Below are 16,558 nucleotides of genomic sequence, written 5' to 3'. Positions count from 1 at the left end.
TCCGAGTCGCCGATGAGCCCCACGTGCCGGGCGCCAAATTGTTGTGCAGGCCTCAGCCAGACCCGCTAGTGCAAGGGGTTCGCCCTTCTGCGCACGAAGTCCTCAGACCCAAAGGAAAAAGTTGGCACGGAAACTGGAAATGGCAAACACATAGTTTATTACACCTCATGAGGTGGTGCTAAAGTTCGGACAGTACCCTTCGGCACTGTGAGAAGTAGCACACAAGGCTACTGAACACGTGGTTTATTTATACCCACACAGGGGCTCTAAAGAAGGCGGTACAAAGCATAGGAGCACATTTTATGTCCATACAAGGTAATATCGAGAGGCACAATCGATCAGTGGGAGGAGCTAACAGTCGTGGGGTCTCGGCTAACACATTCCATTCTAGGGCTAACCATTAGCAGATGCGGACCCTAACGGTCAGCGGCAAAACACAGAGATGCTATTAATAGCCTGTTGCCGGGCAGATTCAAAGGCCATGAGCAGAAAGATAGGACAACGCACATGGTCGACACGAGGCAGGGTGTGGCAAACAAAATGGCTGCCGTGAATCCAAAATGGATGCCACTAAACGTCAAGATAATGGCTAAAACTCAGATGTCTTTTGCTAACGGTCAACTCAATCGCCGTGCTATTACAACACGTATGGACAGTTTCTCGTCTTCCACTTCCAGCGCCCGATCGTCCTCTATTCTCCGTTATTGTCGCGGCACTCCTGAGGGTCCCCAGTCAGGATCGTAGATCACTTGAGAGAGAGGTCTGTTCGGAACCAGTGAAGTTCGGATGATCGGCCGCCAGACGAGGGTCTATCGGGCGTGAGCTCTTCCCGATCGTTGCAGTCGTTCACTCTGTCATCAGGACCTCTCCCACTGGATCCACGTGTCGCTGATGGGCCCCACGTTTGGGTTGCCAACTGGGGAAAAGCAGCTACTTTGGATAACCTTTCTTAACACTGCTTTGGCGTTAGTCGCCTCTAAACCACTCGACGATTATCAAGTAAAGAGGCAGGCGCTGGAAATTGGAAAGCAGGAAACAGAGTTTAATTCTCTCCAGAGCAGAACACGTCAGATCGGACAATCGGGGATATCGTCTCGAGGTGCTCTCACAACATCTCTGAGGCCTGGCCTCTTATACACAGTTTTATTGCTTTATTACATACAACACATTCTTAGCAATACTTTGATGTTCGGAAAGACATCCTCGGATAACCCTCTCCAGGCCCGTTCCCACACATATCTACAGTAGAAGTCCCCACCCCAATCTCAGCATGTGATGGCTATCGCGCAGCTGGACATTCCGCTGGGAACAGAAATATGTGTTGTCGGTCGGATATTATGGTGTGAAGACATTGATTAATCTTAGCCCCTTTGAAGAGAGGCGAGTTTCTACTGTAGGGGGCCATAAACTGCATCCGCAGGGCTAGGTGATGGCCTGGGATCAGCTCGGACAATCGGGCACAGGGGAAGGGGGTTATCAAAAGCCTGTTTGCGTGAAAGAAATGAAAGGGTATGTGGGTTCCGCACGGGATGTGGCTCCAGGGCTGGGTCGCGCTGAGGCTGTTTTATGGTTTTAACAGATGCTTGGGGGTTGCCAGCGCGCGGGGGATGATCACAAGGCCAGGGAGACGTGCAGGCAATCGGCAATGTTACGAGAGTGGCCATAGTTTTAAAATGGCTGTCGTTTACGCGCTTGTAAAGGCAAATGGGACAAGATGGCGCTGGTAATGTTCACTCCGTAATCTAATATTCAACAACACCATAATCAAATATCCTAGTGATTATTAGGAGACTCGTTTCCCTGTGTAAAGTCATTTGGCCTATGTACTATAGTAATACACATGTGAATGTGTGTTTATTAGTACAGTTGCTATGAATAACATGTATATTTATATATGTACAATGCATGACATCCAACATAAGATAAGTAGAAAGGAGATATTCAAGGCAACTTGTTTATTTCGGCCATGCACAGCAGAGGGTAAACATTGCTGCCTTTTACCAATCCACCCGTAGGCAGCCGACAACCCTGTAGGCAGTCAACCCCACGCAGCACACAGCCTTTCATTGTGTGCGGCGTGGGGTTGGCCCTATGGCTTGGCTTGCAGCCAAACCCTGAGACCAACTCCCCACAGGCAGCCATCGGAGGTGACAAACCCCATGCAGCGCACAGCCTTTTGTTGTGTGTGGTATGGGATTGGCCGCATGGCCTGGCTTGCAACCAGGCCCTGCCTCAATCTCCCCGCAAGCAGCCACCTTGAGGTGGTTAACCCCAGTGAATACACATGTAACGTGTGTATGCTTTTATGCTTTTACTGCACAAAATGTAGTGGCATAAAACTTCATATTTCTCTGGGATTCTCATATCTGAGAATTTGCTGGCTGAACACCTCACATCTGATGGACGATTGCTGAGCCATTCTTATCTGAGGAGTCCTGGTACAGATCATCATGTTTAATGGGCTTTAACTGGGTTCTTTCATCGAGGAAACCTGATCTAGACCCCTCACATCAAACGCTCAGACCATACTCAGATTCAGACTACTCTCATATAAGGTCTCTCACTTAGAGTATTTGCAAGGGCCTTAATTGATACATCACAGCTGAGAGGCCTTGGCTGACACACTCAAAGCTACAGGGTTCTGGCACAAAGGGGCTGTGGTCATATTTTCTCACATGTGAGGGTCTTGCTTAACCCCTTCGACGATCATGACGAGCTCAGCTCGTTATGAGGCACAGTGGAGCTGTGCTCATGATGAGCTGAGCTCATCATAACAGCAGCGAAACGCCCATGCGGGCAAATTCCCGTCCTGTGCTGGCGTTCTACAGAGTGGGCGGAGTCGTGACGAGCTCAGCTCATCATGAGCACAGCTCCACTGTGCAACATGACGAGCTTAGCTCGTCACAAGTACCGCGCAGCCACACGCGGCCCTCCTCCTCCCCGCACTGCGGGGGAATTAGCCCCGCATGGAAGGGGTTAATTAGATGCTTAGGCAGTGAGCGGTCCTCGGATGCGACAGGTTTTGTTCAGGTTCCTCGCTTATGAGGGACCCTATTAGTTTGCTTCAGGTATGTGGATTTCGATCAGCATTGTTGAAATCTGAGAGGTAGAGTTACAAGCCCCTTGCGCTACTGGTGCATCACGTTTTGTGACACACCGGCGGCGCATTTTAGTGCCATTAATTTGCAAGGACTGGAAAAGCCACCCTGCTTGACTTTACCTGTTCTTGTTAAAATGGCACCTTTGCACGCAGCACTTTGCGTGAAAGGGGTGTTCCACTCAACACCCATAGAACCAGACACATTTCCAGATTTACGAGAAATCGCAATCTGGAAATGCGTCTGAATGCTATGCTTCCCGAGGGGAGGTGTAGAGAGGCGCAGCAAGGAGAAATGTATTCATTTCTCCTCATTTATTTCCTCTTTCTATTTGCGCTGCATTCTGCAGCACCCACAGTAGGAGGAAATTACCTCTGGTGATTGTTTATGTACAGGAAGGTATCCCTTCCTGCACGTAAACAATCAGTAAAAGAATGACGTTTTGCAAGTTCTATGTGTGCTAATGCAGCACACATAGAAGTTGAAAACGGCATTTCTGATTGTTTATCTGCAGGAAGAGAACCCTTCCTGCACATAAACAATCTCCCCATGACGCAGGCACCCTTGCACCATGGTGCAAGGGTGCCTGTGCCGGCACTTGGCAGCACTTGAGCACCAGAGCAAGGGCAAGCACAGAGATGTGACAATGTTGTACATTTGTTGCATCCCTGTGCTTTGAAAGTGACTCAATGAGGCTCAGCCAAATGGCTTACACATACACTGAGTCTCTTTAATTGCAAATCTGACCCTGAATGTCTAGGATGTAATTGTCTACTTGACCCTTATAGTGATTACATTCATAAACCGATTTGTGTGGTAAATAAAGAGAAGCCACAAAAATAAATAGCAATTGTACAAAAGTATATCTATGCTTATGTCTTTTATAAGGATTTCATCAGACCATTCCCTGTGAAGTCAAAAAATGACTTAGTAAATTGATAATTTTCTTAATAACAACATTAGCAAATAAAGCAAGAATTCCAAGAGTCATCATTGATTCCTCTATCACAAGCTGTAACACTTTTAGATGAATTCTACCAGAAGCAGATCAAAAACATACATTTTTGATCATCATTTCAACACATCTGCCTTGAAAACTATTAAAAGCTGTGCCTTAGTTGCAAGCTAAAAGATACAATCTGTCTATTTTCAGCCTAGATCAATTTCAGAAATGGTGGTAGTGGTTCATTGCTTTGCTGAATGTAATCGAAAATCCTCATGGGCTACTTCTCTCAAGAAAGATGTCCGCCTGCAACTGCTAACATTGCACTGCTTACTTCAGAGGTATTCCAACTTTTCCAGGTTGAGCCCCCCCAGCTGAATTCCCCCAGATGTTGGGCCCCCCCCACCACCCGACCGAAACCTCGGGAATCCGGCACACCACATGATCGACTGCAACGCGCACACCTCGGGCCATATCCGGCAAACAAGGCTCAACACAACAAGAGTGCCTAGCAAACTGCAGGCCTGTGAGTGGGTGTGGCGAAACGACAGAGGCGTACCACACAGCTCAAAATACAATCCTCCAAGGCAAAGGAAGTCATCACAACCCTCCCCATCCATCATGTACACCTTGTCATCCACCAACTCCCCCACCATTCATTCCGTCCCTCCATCTGTGCCCCATCCACATTCAAACCCCTTCAACCACTTGCAAACCCATCTACCATCCATCCATCCCTCCATCCATCCCTCCATCCACCCCCTCACCCATCCATCCATCATCCATCGATCCCTTCACCCAATCCATCCCCACACCAATCCATCCACTCTTCCACCCACTCATCCATCCAACCACTCACCCCTTCACCCAAGCTATCCTCCCACTCATCCATCCACTCCTCCATTCATCCATCTACTCTTCCACCCATCCATCCACTCCTCCACCCATCCATCCACTCACTCATCCATCCAACCACCCACCCTCTCACCCATCCAGCCATCCCCCCACCCACTCATCCATCCACCCAGTCACTCATCCGTCCACCCACTCAACCCCCCACTCATCCATCCACCCACCCATCCATCCCTCCCGCTCTCCACCCTCCCCCCACTCATGCATGCACTCTCTGACCCATCCATCTCCATGCTCCTCTCCTCACCCATCCATGCATACACCTGCCCATCCACTCTGCCAATCATTCATCCATGTCCTCACTTATCCATCCATCCTCCCCCTCTCTCTCCATTCCCCCCTCACTCAGCCACCCATCTTTCCATCCACCCTTCACCCATCCACCCACTCATCCATCCACTCATCCACTCATGAATCCATCCATTGACCTCTCACCCACCCCTTAACTCCTCCATCCATCCCCCGTCCATCCACCCTCCTCAATCACCCATCCATCCCCACATCCACCCCTTCACTCATCCATCCATCCATTCATTCTTTCACCCCTTCACCCATCAATACATCACTCCATCCATCACCTCTCTCATCCATCCACCCACCGACTCGTCCACCATCCACCCCACATCGATCAATCCACCATTTCATTGATCCATCCATCCCTCCACCCATCCATCTACCCTTCCAACCATACACACATCCATCCACTCCCATCCATCCCTCCACTCATGCATCCATCCTCTCTCCCACCATCCATCCACCCCTTCACCCATCCATCCATCCCCTCACTCACCCATCCACCCCCCCACCCATACATCCACCATGTCACCCACACATCCACCATGTCACCCACACATCCACCATTCCACCCATCACGCCACCCATACGTCCACCACTCCACCCATACATCTATTCACCCACATGGCAACATAACGGACGTCTGGTGGCCGGCTCCACCCGACATATCTCACACATTTGATGATTCAAAATCGAATCTGCAGACCAACATCCCTGAACACAGACACTTCGGTGCCCCACACAAAGATCCTCATGAGTTGATGACCGCAGACCAGAGCCCACCGTCCCGATTCATGGCCCAAACCCGGATTGCAACCTCTGCCTCCCTTCCCAAAATAACTGAAGGACTCCCGCCTCCCCCTCACTCCCACCCCCCTTTGAAAGGCTTGGGCCCTGGGCCAGAGCCCACCCCTCCCATGCCTCAAACCCTCTCCGGAAATCTTGTGCAGACCAGGAGAACCTCATATAGCTTGGCTACAATGAAAGGAGTATTTTTTAAATTACAAAGTGACTATTGATTTTGAGGACAAATTGTCACCAGAAAGGTAAAAACGTTTATTACTGTGTTGGGCCCCAAAGGTTTAAGAATCTACGGTCAACTGCCTAAAGATATCCTGCTGAGGAATGGTAATGTTTTTCTTGATGCTATTACAGTGTTGGACAAGTATTTTTCTACCAAGGTGTGTACTGAGGTCACCATATACGAATTCTTTCACAGTAAACAACGTAAAGAAGAAACAATAACGGAATATGTCACGCCATTAAGAAAATATTTATTAGATTGCAGTTTCCGAGATTTGCTTGAGGAATTGATACGGGATCAAGTAGTAATGCATGTGCATGATTCAACAATGACAGAAAAGACTGCGGGTTAAAGGTGATGCAGAATTAAATGATGTAATTTCCTTAGCACACAAAGCAGAATGTAAGGAAGGTGTGCTAATGCGATTAAGAAAACTACTGAATCCCTTCTGGGAAGAGCTAACTCTTCCAGGAGGGGGCCAATTCACTGAGTCGACAGCTTCAGCTTCAGTGGAAGGCAAGGGGTCTCCCCTGCTAAAGCTGAAAGCGTCTGTTTGTTTGCTTTCGTTTTTAGCAGAGGAGACTCCTTGCCTGCACTGCAGCCGAAGCTGTCGACTCCGTGAATTGGCCCCCTCCTGGGAGAATCTCCCAGACTAAGGAATGGGCACAAAGGGAAGATCGGAGTGGAGCGCGCGCCCCCCATGGGATGGTGCCGCGTCCCCCCAGGGGGGCGCGGCCCACAGTTTGAAGAACCCTGGCTTACTTGGATATGTATGTCTGTGACTTTGTTGTCCAGGCAGATTCTAACCAGTGGCGTAACAAATGCCCCTGCGGTGCGGGTGGGTCCCCGAACTCCAGGGGGCCCCCTCAGCACAGTACCCTAGCATGACTGAGTCCGGAGGGGGACCCTCCCATGTGGTTTGAAGGGGGGACTCTAGTTTCATTACGCTAGTGATACTAACCAGGCGGGCAACTAGAGCCAAATTTCAGGGGGGGCTGAAAAATATTTCGGGGGGGGGGGGTAATTCTTCCACCATAGACAGAGTGGCTGTAAGAAGGGATCAACACACAACAAAAGCCTCATTTGCAAGTAAATGGTATTTTAAAGACCTGTTAAGTACTCGGGTGTGGCTGCAATGAGATACTCGCCAGCCTGCGAAGCTGTCTCCGCCCCGGCTGACACACACAACGGGAGGCCTGAAGCCCCGTGAGCCCAATGGGTGTTGCACGCCTGATACTAACGCCTCCTTCTGGTCTTTTCTCTCCAGGGGCACAATCGTCAAGGCGCGGGATAAGCTGTACCATCCAGAGTGCTTCATGTGCTACGACTGTGGCTTGAACCTAAAGCAAAGGGGCTACTTCTTCATCGAGGAGCAGCTGTTCTGTGAAACCCACGCCAAGGAGAGGGTGAAGCCCCCGGAAGGCTACGACGTGGTAGCCGTTTACCCCAACTCTAAAGTTGAACTTGTCTGACTGCGTGCTTTGACTCCAAGGAGGCAAAAGGCCTCTGAGCATGCGTTATCTTCTTTCCAGAAAATTGACGTCATCACCAGATGACTGTATTTTAGAAGATTGATGGTTCAAATACACTGCAGATCTAAAGCGTATATAACATTGGAAGTGTTCGAACGCTGTTGCCTTTTTAACAAGAATGTTGTTTATGATAATTGAGGTCTTTAATGTATATGTTTGTGTGCGTTTTATTTCAGTTTTCTTCTCTGGCATCTATAGAGGTCTGTGTAAATAACAAGAAGCGTTTTCTACTGCAGCAGCAATAAAACTGGTATATATTTTTTGTAGTTCCGTTACAGATACATGAATGCTATTAAAGAAAAAAACAGCACATATTTGAAAATGAGGCACTTTAAGAGAAGAAACGCAGATTTATAACTGTTTTAAAAAAAGCATATTTCCCTTTGGCCTCACTAATGCAGAAATGCAATAAACAAACCGCTTTGCCTTGTGACTTTTCCAAATGATAAAAGCTGTTTCCACCTGGTCCCCATCATAAAGATGAGTTCCAGAAACACAACACTGGAGTTAGTTTTTTTTTGTGTGCTGAATCTGTGAAGAACAGAAAAAATCTGATTAAAATAAGTTTAGCAGAAGCAATTGTGAACCCAGAACGATACTTAGCCCTGACCTTTGGCTCATGACCTCTGTCCAGAAGTATTTTCCTTACACTTAAGATTTAGCACAGTGATACACTTCTGCTTATATTTATACTAGGGTAAGACCAAGTTGGGCTGTGCTTATGACGGAACCGTTCCGTCATGGCCCCGCCCGCTCAATAGAACGTTCAGCACAGCGCAAAAATGTGCGCCGCGCTGAAGGTGCTAAATTCCATACATGTCAACATTTTAGAAGTGAGAGATTTAAAAAATAATAATTGGGAGAATGTTTTTTTTCCGTTGGCTTCTATTGTGGCCCGAATCTGGTCTACTGTCATATATGGGTCTTGCAAGTAAGTGTGCTGCTGCAGGATTGGATATTAGAAATGTAAAGGCATGTTTTTTCTTACCTGTCAGTGTTAGAAACGGGGGGTCTATCATTGGCACTAGTTTGTACCTTTGTCTGAGTAGGGACCCTCGTAGCTAGTAAAGGGAAGGGAGTTTCGCCCTTAGACCACCCCTGCTTACCCCATTGGTAGCCTGGCACGAGCAGACAGGCTTCTCTCAGAGGCAGTGTGTAAAGAATTTGTGCACACATACAGTAATACAGTGAAAACACTACAAATGGACACCCCACCAGTTTAGAAAAATAAGTAATCTTCATCTAAACCAAACAAGACAAAAGAACAAAAATTCAAAATACAGTTATCAAGGTATGACTTAAAAAAGATAAAGACAGTTCTGTGATGTGTTGGTTCCTTACTGAAGAGGAGGTAATGTGCCAGTTTTTTACTGTGCCGGAAGGTGATGCATCGGTTACTTACTGCGAACCCGGTGTTGTTGTAGACTTGACACCCAGGTGCGATGCATGGGGATTCAGGAGGCATCAGCTCTCGAGGTGGCAGCGGCGGCAAAAACGTTGAGTTGATCTCTCCAGCCAAAGTCCCCCAATGCATCAGTTCTTGCAGTTGCATGGCAGGGTCTGCGTCGGAGTCGGTGCGGTGATCTCGGACTTCAGAGGACGGTGCAAGAGATTCGGCGTGTGGCGATTTCTACAGCCGCAGGCACGCGCTGGGTCTGTTTCTTCAGCCGCACGCAGGCGATGTGTGAGAATTCTTCCGGCACGGCGGTGTTGCGACGGAAACTGGTGCTGATTAGTCATGCTTGTTTGTTTGCTTCTTTTTCCCCAGCTCCAAGCAGCAGAAACAACTTCCAGAGGCCCAACACAGGAATAGACAACTCTTGGCAGGTCAGAACTCCCAGCAAGGAAGCTCAGGGGATCTGGTGGAACAGTCTTTGTGTCCCTGAAACTTCAGAACAGAAGGCAAGCTCTACTTCAAGCCCTTGGAGATCTTCTTCAAGCAGGAGACACAGCACACACCAAAGTATTTGTCCTTTCCTTGGCAGAAACAGCCACTGCAAGCCAACCCCAGACAGCACACTGCAAAGGCGCAGTACTTCTTCAGCTTTCCCAGGTCGTCTTCCTGGCAGAAGTTTCTCCAATATTTGTACTCAATTTCTCTTTGTTCTGTTGTGGCAGAGAGGCTTTGTGCTTATTCATAACTAGTTCTGTCCTCCATGGTCCAGCTTTCCAGCAGGAGGTGGAGACAGCGTTATGTAAGGCAGATGGGGCCCCTTCAGGTGCAAGGAAATCTCCTCCCCCTACTCTATATGCAGCCCAGGCCTGAGTCATCCAGGAAAGGCAGGATGCCGAGTCTCGTACACCAACCTCTGAAGTCCGAGATCACCGCTGCGACTCTTACACAGACCCTTCTGTGTGACTGCAAGAATTGATGCATTGGGGGACCTTGGCTGGAGAGATCCATGCAACGCTGTTGCTGCCGTCAACTCGAGAGCCGATGCCTCCCAAATCTCTATGCTTTGTACCGGGTGCCAAGTCTACAACAACACCGGGGCTGCAGTAAGTAACCAATGTTAGGCACAAATGCAAGTCCTAATCCTCACAGCTGACCACCAATGTTATAAATGAGGCACTGGTTTGCACCTTTGTCTAAGTATGGGACCCCTGCTCCTAGTCAGGGTGTGGGCGGCGGGGGGGTTGTGCCCTTAGAACAACCCCTGCTCACCCCCTTGGTAGCTTGGCACAAGCAGACAGGCTTATCTCAGAGGCAGTGTGTAAAGAATTTGTGCACACATTCAGTAGTACAGTGAAAACACTACAAATAGACACCACACCAGTTTAGAACAAGCATTGACATAGCCAAAAGGTCTCACCTTTGGGACCTTATAAGTATTTAGTTATGCAGCACAATATCCTTGGTGCAACAACATTAACTGTTGCATGGTTAAACACTTATAAGGTCCCAAAGGCGAGACCTATTGGCTAGCCAATGCTTGTTACTGTGGCACTTGTGCTACAGTCTGTTTCATCAAATATGCTCTGTGGCTCTCCTCAAAGAGCAGCTAACATTATATATCAGATTTTTCACTTTCTGCAAATTATGTTTATGCCACGCTGTTCAAGGGTGAACTGTTGTGCTGCCTAACTAAATACTTATAAGGTCCCAAAGGCGAGACCTATTGGCTATGCCAATACTTGTTTAACCTATGGGCCTGAGGCTACGTCAGAGCAAATAACCTCCAGGAGGAAGAAAACAGCTACCGCAGGGGCCTTACTTGCCTTACCACCAGTTCCCTGCATTATTTCACGCATAAAGAATTGGGTTTAGACTATGTTGAGGACAATATTAATTAAGTTCAGATGCTTTTCTGGTTGTCTGTTTGATCTAACGATGTATCTAGTCTAAATAGGTGTATTATTGAGGACAGCAGAGGCTGTGATTTGGATATAAAAGTCCACAGCTTCGCTATATCAAACAGGTAGCCCTCGCTCTGCACGGGCAAAGGCTTCATGAGACCTTACACTTGATGAACCATGGGGTGGCAAATGGGTCAAAGACAACTTTGGACTGGGTAGAAGTTGCATCAGAGTGGCCGAGAACTTCAAAAACCATTCTTATGCAGTCCTGAAATCTATTCTATGGGGCCAAACCGTATTTATTGATGGTTATAACCCCTTGGAAAAGATCTTTGTAGGCCAGATTTGGAGTGGGAACCATACCCAGTTTTCTCAGTGTCCCATTGGGCCAATATGAGTTCAAATCAGTCCTTGTTTGGCAGTGACGAATCCTCACCACAGACGTTGCTGCACTTTGTTATTCTGTACATTTACCAACCTCATGCGCTTGTTTTAATTCCTGCATTGAAGAACTACCATTTAGAGAAATGCAGATCAGCATTTTATTTTCTTTAAATGCTAAACAATGTGAAAAAAATTGCAAATCTGTGGGATGCTTTTTAAAATCAGTAGTTAGTTTGCATAAATCAACTTTGTTTAATAAGATATAATCTATTTATTCGACCACTTTTTTGTAATATATTAAGTATTTTTACCCTACTCTCTAATTATGATTTTTTTTATACTCGAATAAAGATTGACTTTAATATGACGTTGTTCACACACTTAGCGGCAAAAAGGTATCTGCAGTGAAGTGAGGCTCTACCTCTGCGTGGCACTACAACTGAACCCCCCTACCCCCCCTCCCCCCAAGAGCACAGAGAGTGCCAGCACTGTCACCTCACATCAAATATCAATTAAGGGTGATGGCAGGCACGTCCACTAGCTGGGTGTGCCACGAAGGAGAGCCTGAACAACGCGCAAAGGCTTTGGAACCCTCTCCTTTGCTTGCGCCCAGGTAAACAACTTGCATCCTTAGTCAAGGTGTGTGACGCACATCCAAGGGAGTTAAGTAGACAGCAGTGTGTCGGCTAAAGTGACGCGGAAAACAAGTGTTTGATTTACAATTCAGGGCACAAAAATACAAACATGCCAGAAGGTTCTCTCTACCACTTCAGCTCGCATTGCTGCATTCTGGGGCAGGCCAGCTCAGGGTACTCCACTGGCTGCACAAGATGTTTAGTCATGCACCTTAAGTAGGTAACCCCTGAATACAAAGAAAAAACAAAGGGTAACTAAGCTGTGCCTTCTTCATGAAATTTGGTTTTACTAATGGTTAGTGTTCTCTAACTTTAGTTTACAGTGGAAAAAAAACACACAAAAAACAAGGCATTCATGTTTTCGCACAGGTCCAACTTTGGCTCTTGGCAGCAGCAGATCCTAGAGGGAATTAGTTCAAAGTAACAGGGAACAGTGAACCACACGGAGTCTCTGGCTGCTACCAAGTGAAATACTCTAAATACAACAAAAGGCCCAAGTAACCCAAACGTGGGCTGCCCGATGTCCACGAAGGGGACCCTTCTAAGAGGGCGGCCCCTTTAGTGCCACATGATGGCACACGGGAAATCCCAGCCTCGCCAGACCATTTGGGGTCCCGCTCGTCATGTCTGGGCCGGGAGGCAGAAGGGTAGAGGTATGAGTGCCTCCCCGCCCACCTAGTGGCTTCATTGGGAGGGATGAAGGGGGCAATCAAGACCGACTACCATTTTGTGTGTAAAAGGCCGCTTTATTTGAAACAGGTGCACATCACATGTACTAAAACTGGCAACCGCCTCACAAAACTAACACCTCTCTAAACATCGAGTTACCTGACCCCTTAGGCTTGTGTCTCCCTCCACCCCTACGATCCCCACATGATACAATCCCCCCACCCTGCATATACAGATATACAATTCCATAACATCCTCATGTATCCATTTTCTCCCCTACATCTTAACTCCAAAACCTGTCAATACCTATAGACCTATCTGCCTTATTGCAACTGTAACTAAGCCCCTCTAATGTAACTCCAAAACTGTTTTCCCTTTCCCCGCTCCCCAAATCCCCAAACATCATGATAAAGACCCGAGCTCCAGCCAAACTTGGCCAACATCAACCCAAACTCCGCCTGCACCTGCTTCAAGCGACAAATCCATACAGCAAAAACCTCCCCTGTGCACCTGTCCCAAACTCCGCCACCTGACCAGATATTGGCCGCCAAATTCCTCCCCCCCCCCCGTAGCCCCCTCTTAAGGGTGGGAGGGTGGGACAAGCTACAATACTTCACACCCAGCCACCAGGTTACAATACCTAAAATGGTGGCTGGGCGGAAGTGGAGCCCCCTTAAGTAGCCCTTTTTGGGCTTGTTGGTAACTTTTGGGCTGCCTTTGGGCTCTCCCAGGCAGCCCTAACCGGCGGCAAAATGGCCACGCCCATGAGACCCCTTCCCCCTCCCAAACCTGCCCAGGGGGCAGACCTCGTGGCTCGGCTGCCCCCCAAATCCCCCTTGGGAGGGATGAAGGGGGCAATCAAGACCGACTACCATTTTGTGGGTAAAAGGCCGCTTTATTTGAAACAGGTGCACATCACATGTACTAAAACTGGCAACCGCCTCACAAAACTAACACCTCTCTAAACATCGAGTTACCTGACCCCTTAGGTTTGTGTCTGCCTCCACCCCTACCATCCCCACATGATACAATCCCCCCACCCTGCATATACAGATATACAATTCCATAACATCCTCATGTATCCATTTTCTCCCCTACATCTTAACTCCAAAACCTGTCAATACCTACAGACCTATCTGCCTTATTGCAACTGTAACTAAGCCCCTCTAATGTAACTCCAAAACTGTTTTCCCTTTCCCCGCTCCCGCTCCCCAAATCCCCAAACATCATGATAAAGACCCGAACTCCAGACAAACTTGGCCAACATCAACCCAAACTCCGCCACCCAGGGAAAGTGGGGTAGATGATTACACCTCATCCCCCCTTTCCCTGCCCCCCCCACCCCCACCCTGTCACCTCCGCGCACGTCACCAACCCATTACTCCCGTCGCACCCCCAACAACTTCGCCAACACCTCTCGAAGCTTCAAGAGGTATAGATCCATTCCCATCCGGGACAAATGCACTCCATCTCCTCTAAACATCTCCGGCGCATCATACTTGATGTCCCTGTGCCATATGCGCGTAAAACCCAAATGACGACAGAAACGCACCATTTCCACGTTTATCTTCCGTCTCGCCTTATCCACCGCCTGCGGCTTCATCGCTCCTCTCCACACTGTGCGTGGTACCAACTCGGTCCAAACCACCGTACACCCTGCCCAACACCTGCGCAGCTCCGCCAGATCCCGCCGCATCGCCCTCATCAGCACCAGGCCTGTTTCCTGTACCAGGTCATTCTCCCCCAAATGGAGGACCAACACGTCGGGGCACCGCCCCCCACACACTAAACCATTCAGGGTTGTGACCAGCTCTTTCCATCTCATCCCCCCCCTTCCCCGACCAAACCACCTTGAACAGATCTGGATTGAACCCCAAACCATCCCCAAAATAGCTGTCTTGTGCTTGCAGCTTCGCCCTCTTCACAAACGAGTGACCCACAATCCAGATCAACATCTCTCTGGACGAGGGTCCCGCCACCGAACCTGGAATTAGAAACATATGTCAATCAACACTGTCCCCCCAATTCCAACACGCGCGCTGCCGCTGGTTCTGCGCCGCGCACATAGCGTTGATAACAATCTGATGTCCACCTACCCAAGCGCATGATGGTCCCCCTCCCCTGCCCCCGTCGGTGCGCCTCGGATGCGGCCCCTATTCGAAAGGAATGCGTGCCAAAATGCTGCCCATCCACTCCCAATCTTGCCAATGACTTCCGCAACACTCCCAACAACTGACGCCCTGTCGCCCCCTTCCCATTCGCGTGTTGAAACACCAGACCATTCGCATCCCCTGCAGCCCTCCATCTCCTGCCCCAAAGCACCGGGCACTCACTGCCTTCTCCCCCCTTTTCCATGGTCACCCAAGCCCCCACACTCCTCTGGTCCATCTTGGACTTACGCAACCACAAGCGCACCTCCGACTGCGTCACTTGTACTTCTGCCCACTCCACGCCCCGTTCAGCCTTGGAGCCCAACAGCTCCGACAACCGGAAAGCCCCCGCAAACATCCACACCATCAGTGTCCCAAACAAGCATGCTTCCTTGTCATCCCTGCACACGCGCGGCAGCATCGACACCACTCTGCCCAACATTTCCACTGACACCGGCCGCCGCACCGCCCCCCACCGCCCGCATTCCCGCGCCCAACCCTCCAACATCCTGGACCCCAATTCACCTGCAGACGGGGCGTATCCCCACAGTAGCTTACCCATGAAACTGATCCCTGCCAGCTTACCCACTATCGTCACTCTCGACAACCCCCGTCCAATCAATTCCAGCAAGTATTGTACCACCTCTTCCTGCCTGTCCCTGCCCGGCGGCCGCCACCGCGCCCCATTCGCCACAAACTCCCCCCAGGCTGCCACATACGCTGTTCTGGTTGACTCTGCCAAGGATCCTAGAACCAGCTGCAACATCCGGTGTTGCCTATGTCCCACATCCGCGCCGGCAGTGGAGTCGGGTCCCGTTTCGCGTCCTTGGATAACCAACGGAATCTCCCCCACTGCGAACGAGACAGAGCGTCCGCAATGTCATTGTCAACTCCTGGGACATGTACCGCGCGAAAAGCAATATCATGGCGCAAACAGCCTAGCACAAACACTCTCAGCAGCTTCAGCACTTGCTCATCCCTGGCGGACTGGCGATTTACCACCTGCACCACTGCCATATTGTCCACATTGAACGTCACTCGACGATGCGCCAGCACCTCTCCCCACAGCCAGATCGTCACTATCAAAGGGAAGAGTTCCAGAAACGCAATGCTCCTCCCGCCCCCTGACCACTCCGGGGGCCATCTCTCTGCGCACTACTTCCCGTTCCAGTAGAGCCCGAAACCTTCGCTACCCGCAGCGTCCGAGAAGATCTGCACATCCCACACCAAGTCCACGTCCCGCTGTAAGGGCACTCCGTTGAACTGGTGCAGGAAAAAACGCCACATCCGCAAATCCTCCCGCACCCCCGCCGACACGCGCACGCGATGATGTGGAGGCCTCCGCCCCGTCAAAGCCCGGCCCAGACGTCTGCAAAACGTCCTACCGACCCGCACCACCCTGCACGCGAAGTTGAGGTGCCCCAGCAGCACTTGTACTTCCAACACTGTCACCTTATTTCTGGCCACCATCACCTGCAGCAGCCCCAGCATCTGTTGCTTTTTGTCCGCCGGCAGCCTTGCTTCCATCCTTTGTGAGTCTATCTCGATGCCCAAGAATGACAGCGCCGTGCCTGGCCCCACTGTCTTCTCCGGTGCCAGCGGCACCCCCAGGCCCACCAT

General features: G+C 49.6%; 1 protein-coding gene across 1 annotated transcript in view; it reads left to right on the top strand.

Moving 5' to 3' along the window:
- Positions 1-8,302, top strand: part of PDLIM4 (PDZ and LIM domain 4) — a 732,081-nt gene extending 723,779 nt beyond the window's left edge. Inside the window, exon 7 of the mRNA XM_086931561.1 lies at positions 7,539-8,302. Coding sequence (XP_086787687.1) covers positions 7,539-7,743 — 205 coding nt within the window. The 3' untranslated portion in view covers positions 7,744-8,302. The remainder of the gene's footprint in view (positions 1-7,538) is intronic.
- The last annotated feature ends 8,256 nt before the right edge of the window (positions 8,303-16,558 follow it).

This window comes from Lissotriton vulgaris, chromosome 7 (assembly GCF_964263255.1).
Source record: "Lissotriton vulgaris chromosome 7, aLisVul1.2, whole genome shotgun sequence".
Classification (NCBI taxonomy): Eukaryota; Metazoa; Chordata; class Amphibia; order Caudata; family Salamandridae; genus Lissotriton; species Lissotriton vulgaris.
The sequence above is the reverse complement of the archived record's forward strand: the minus strand, read 5'-3'. Positions and strand labels throughout refer to the sequence as shown.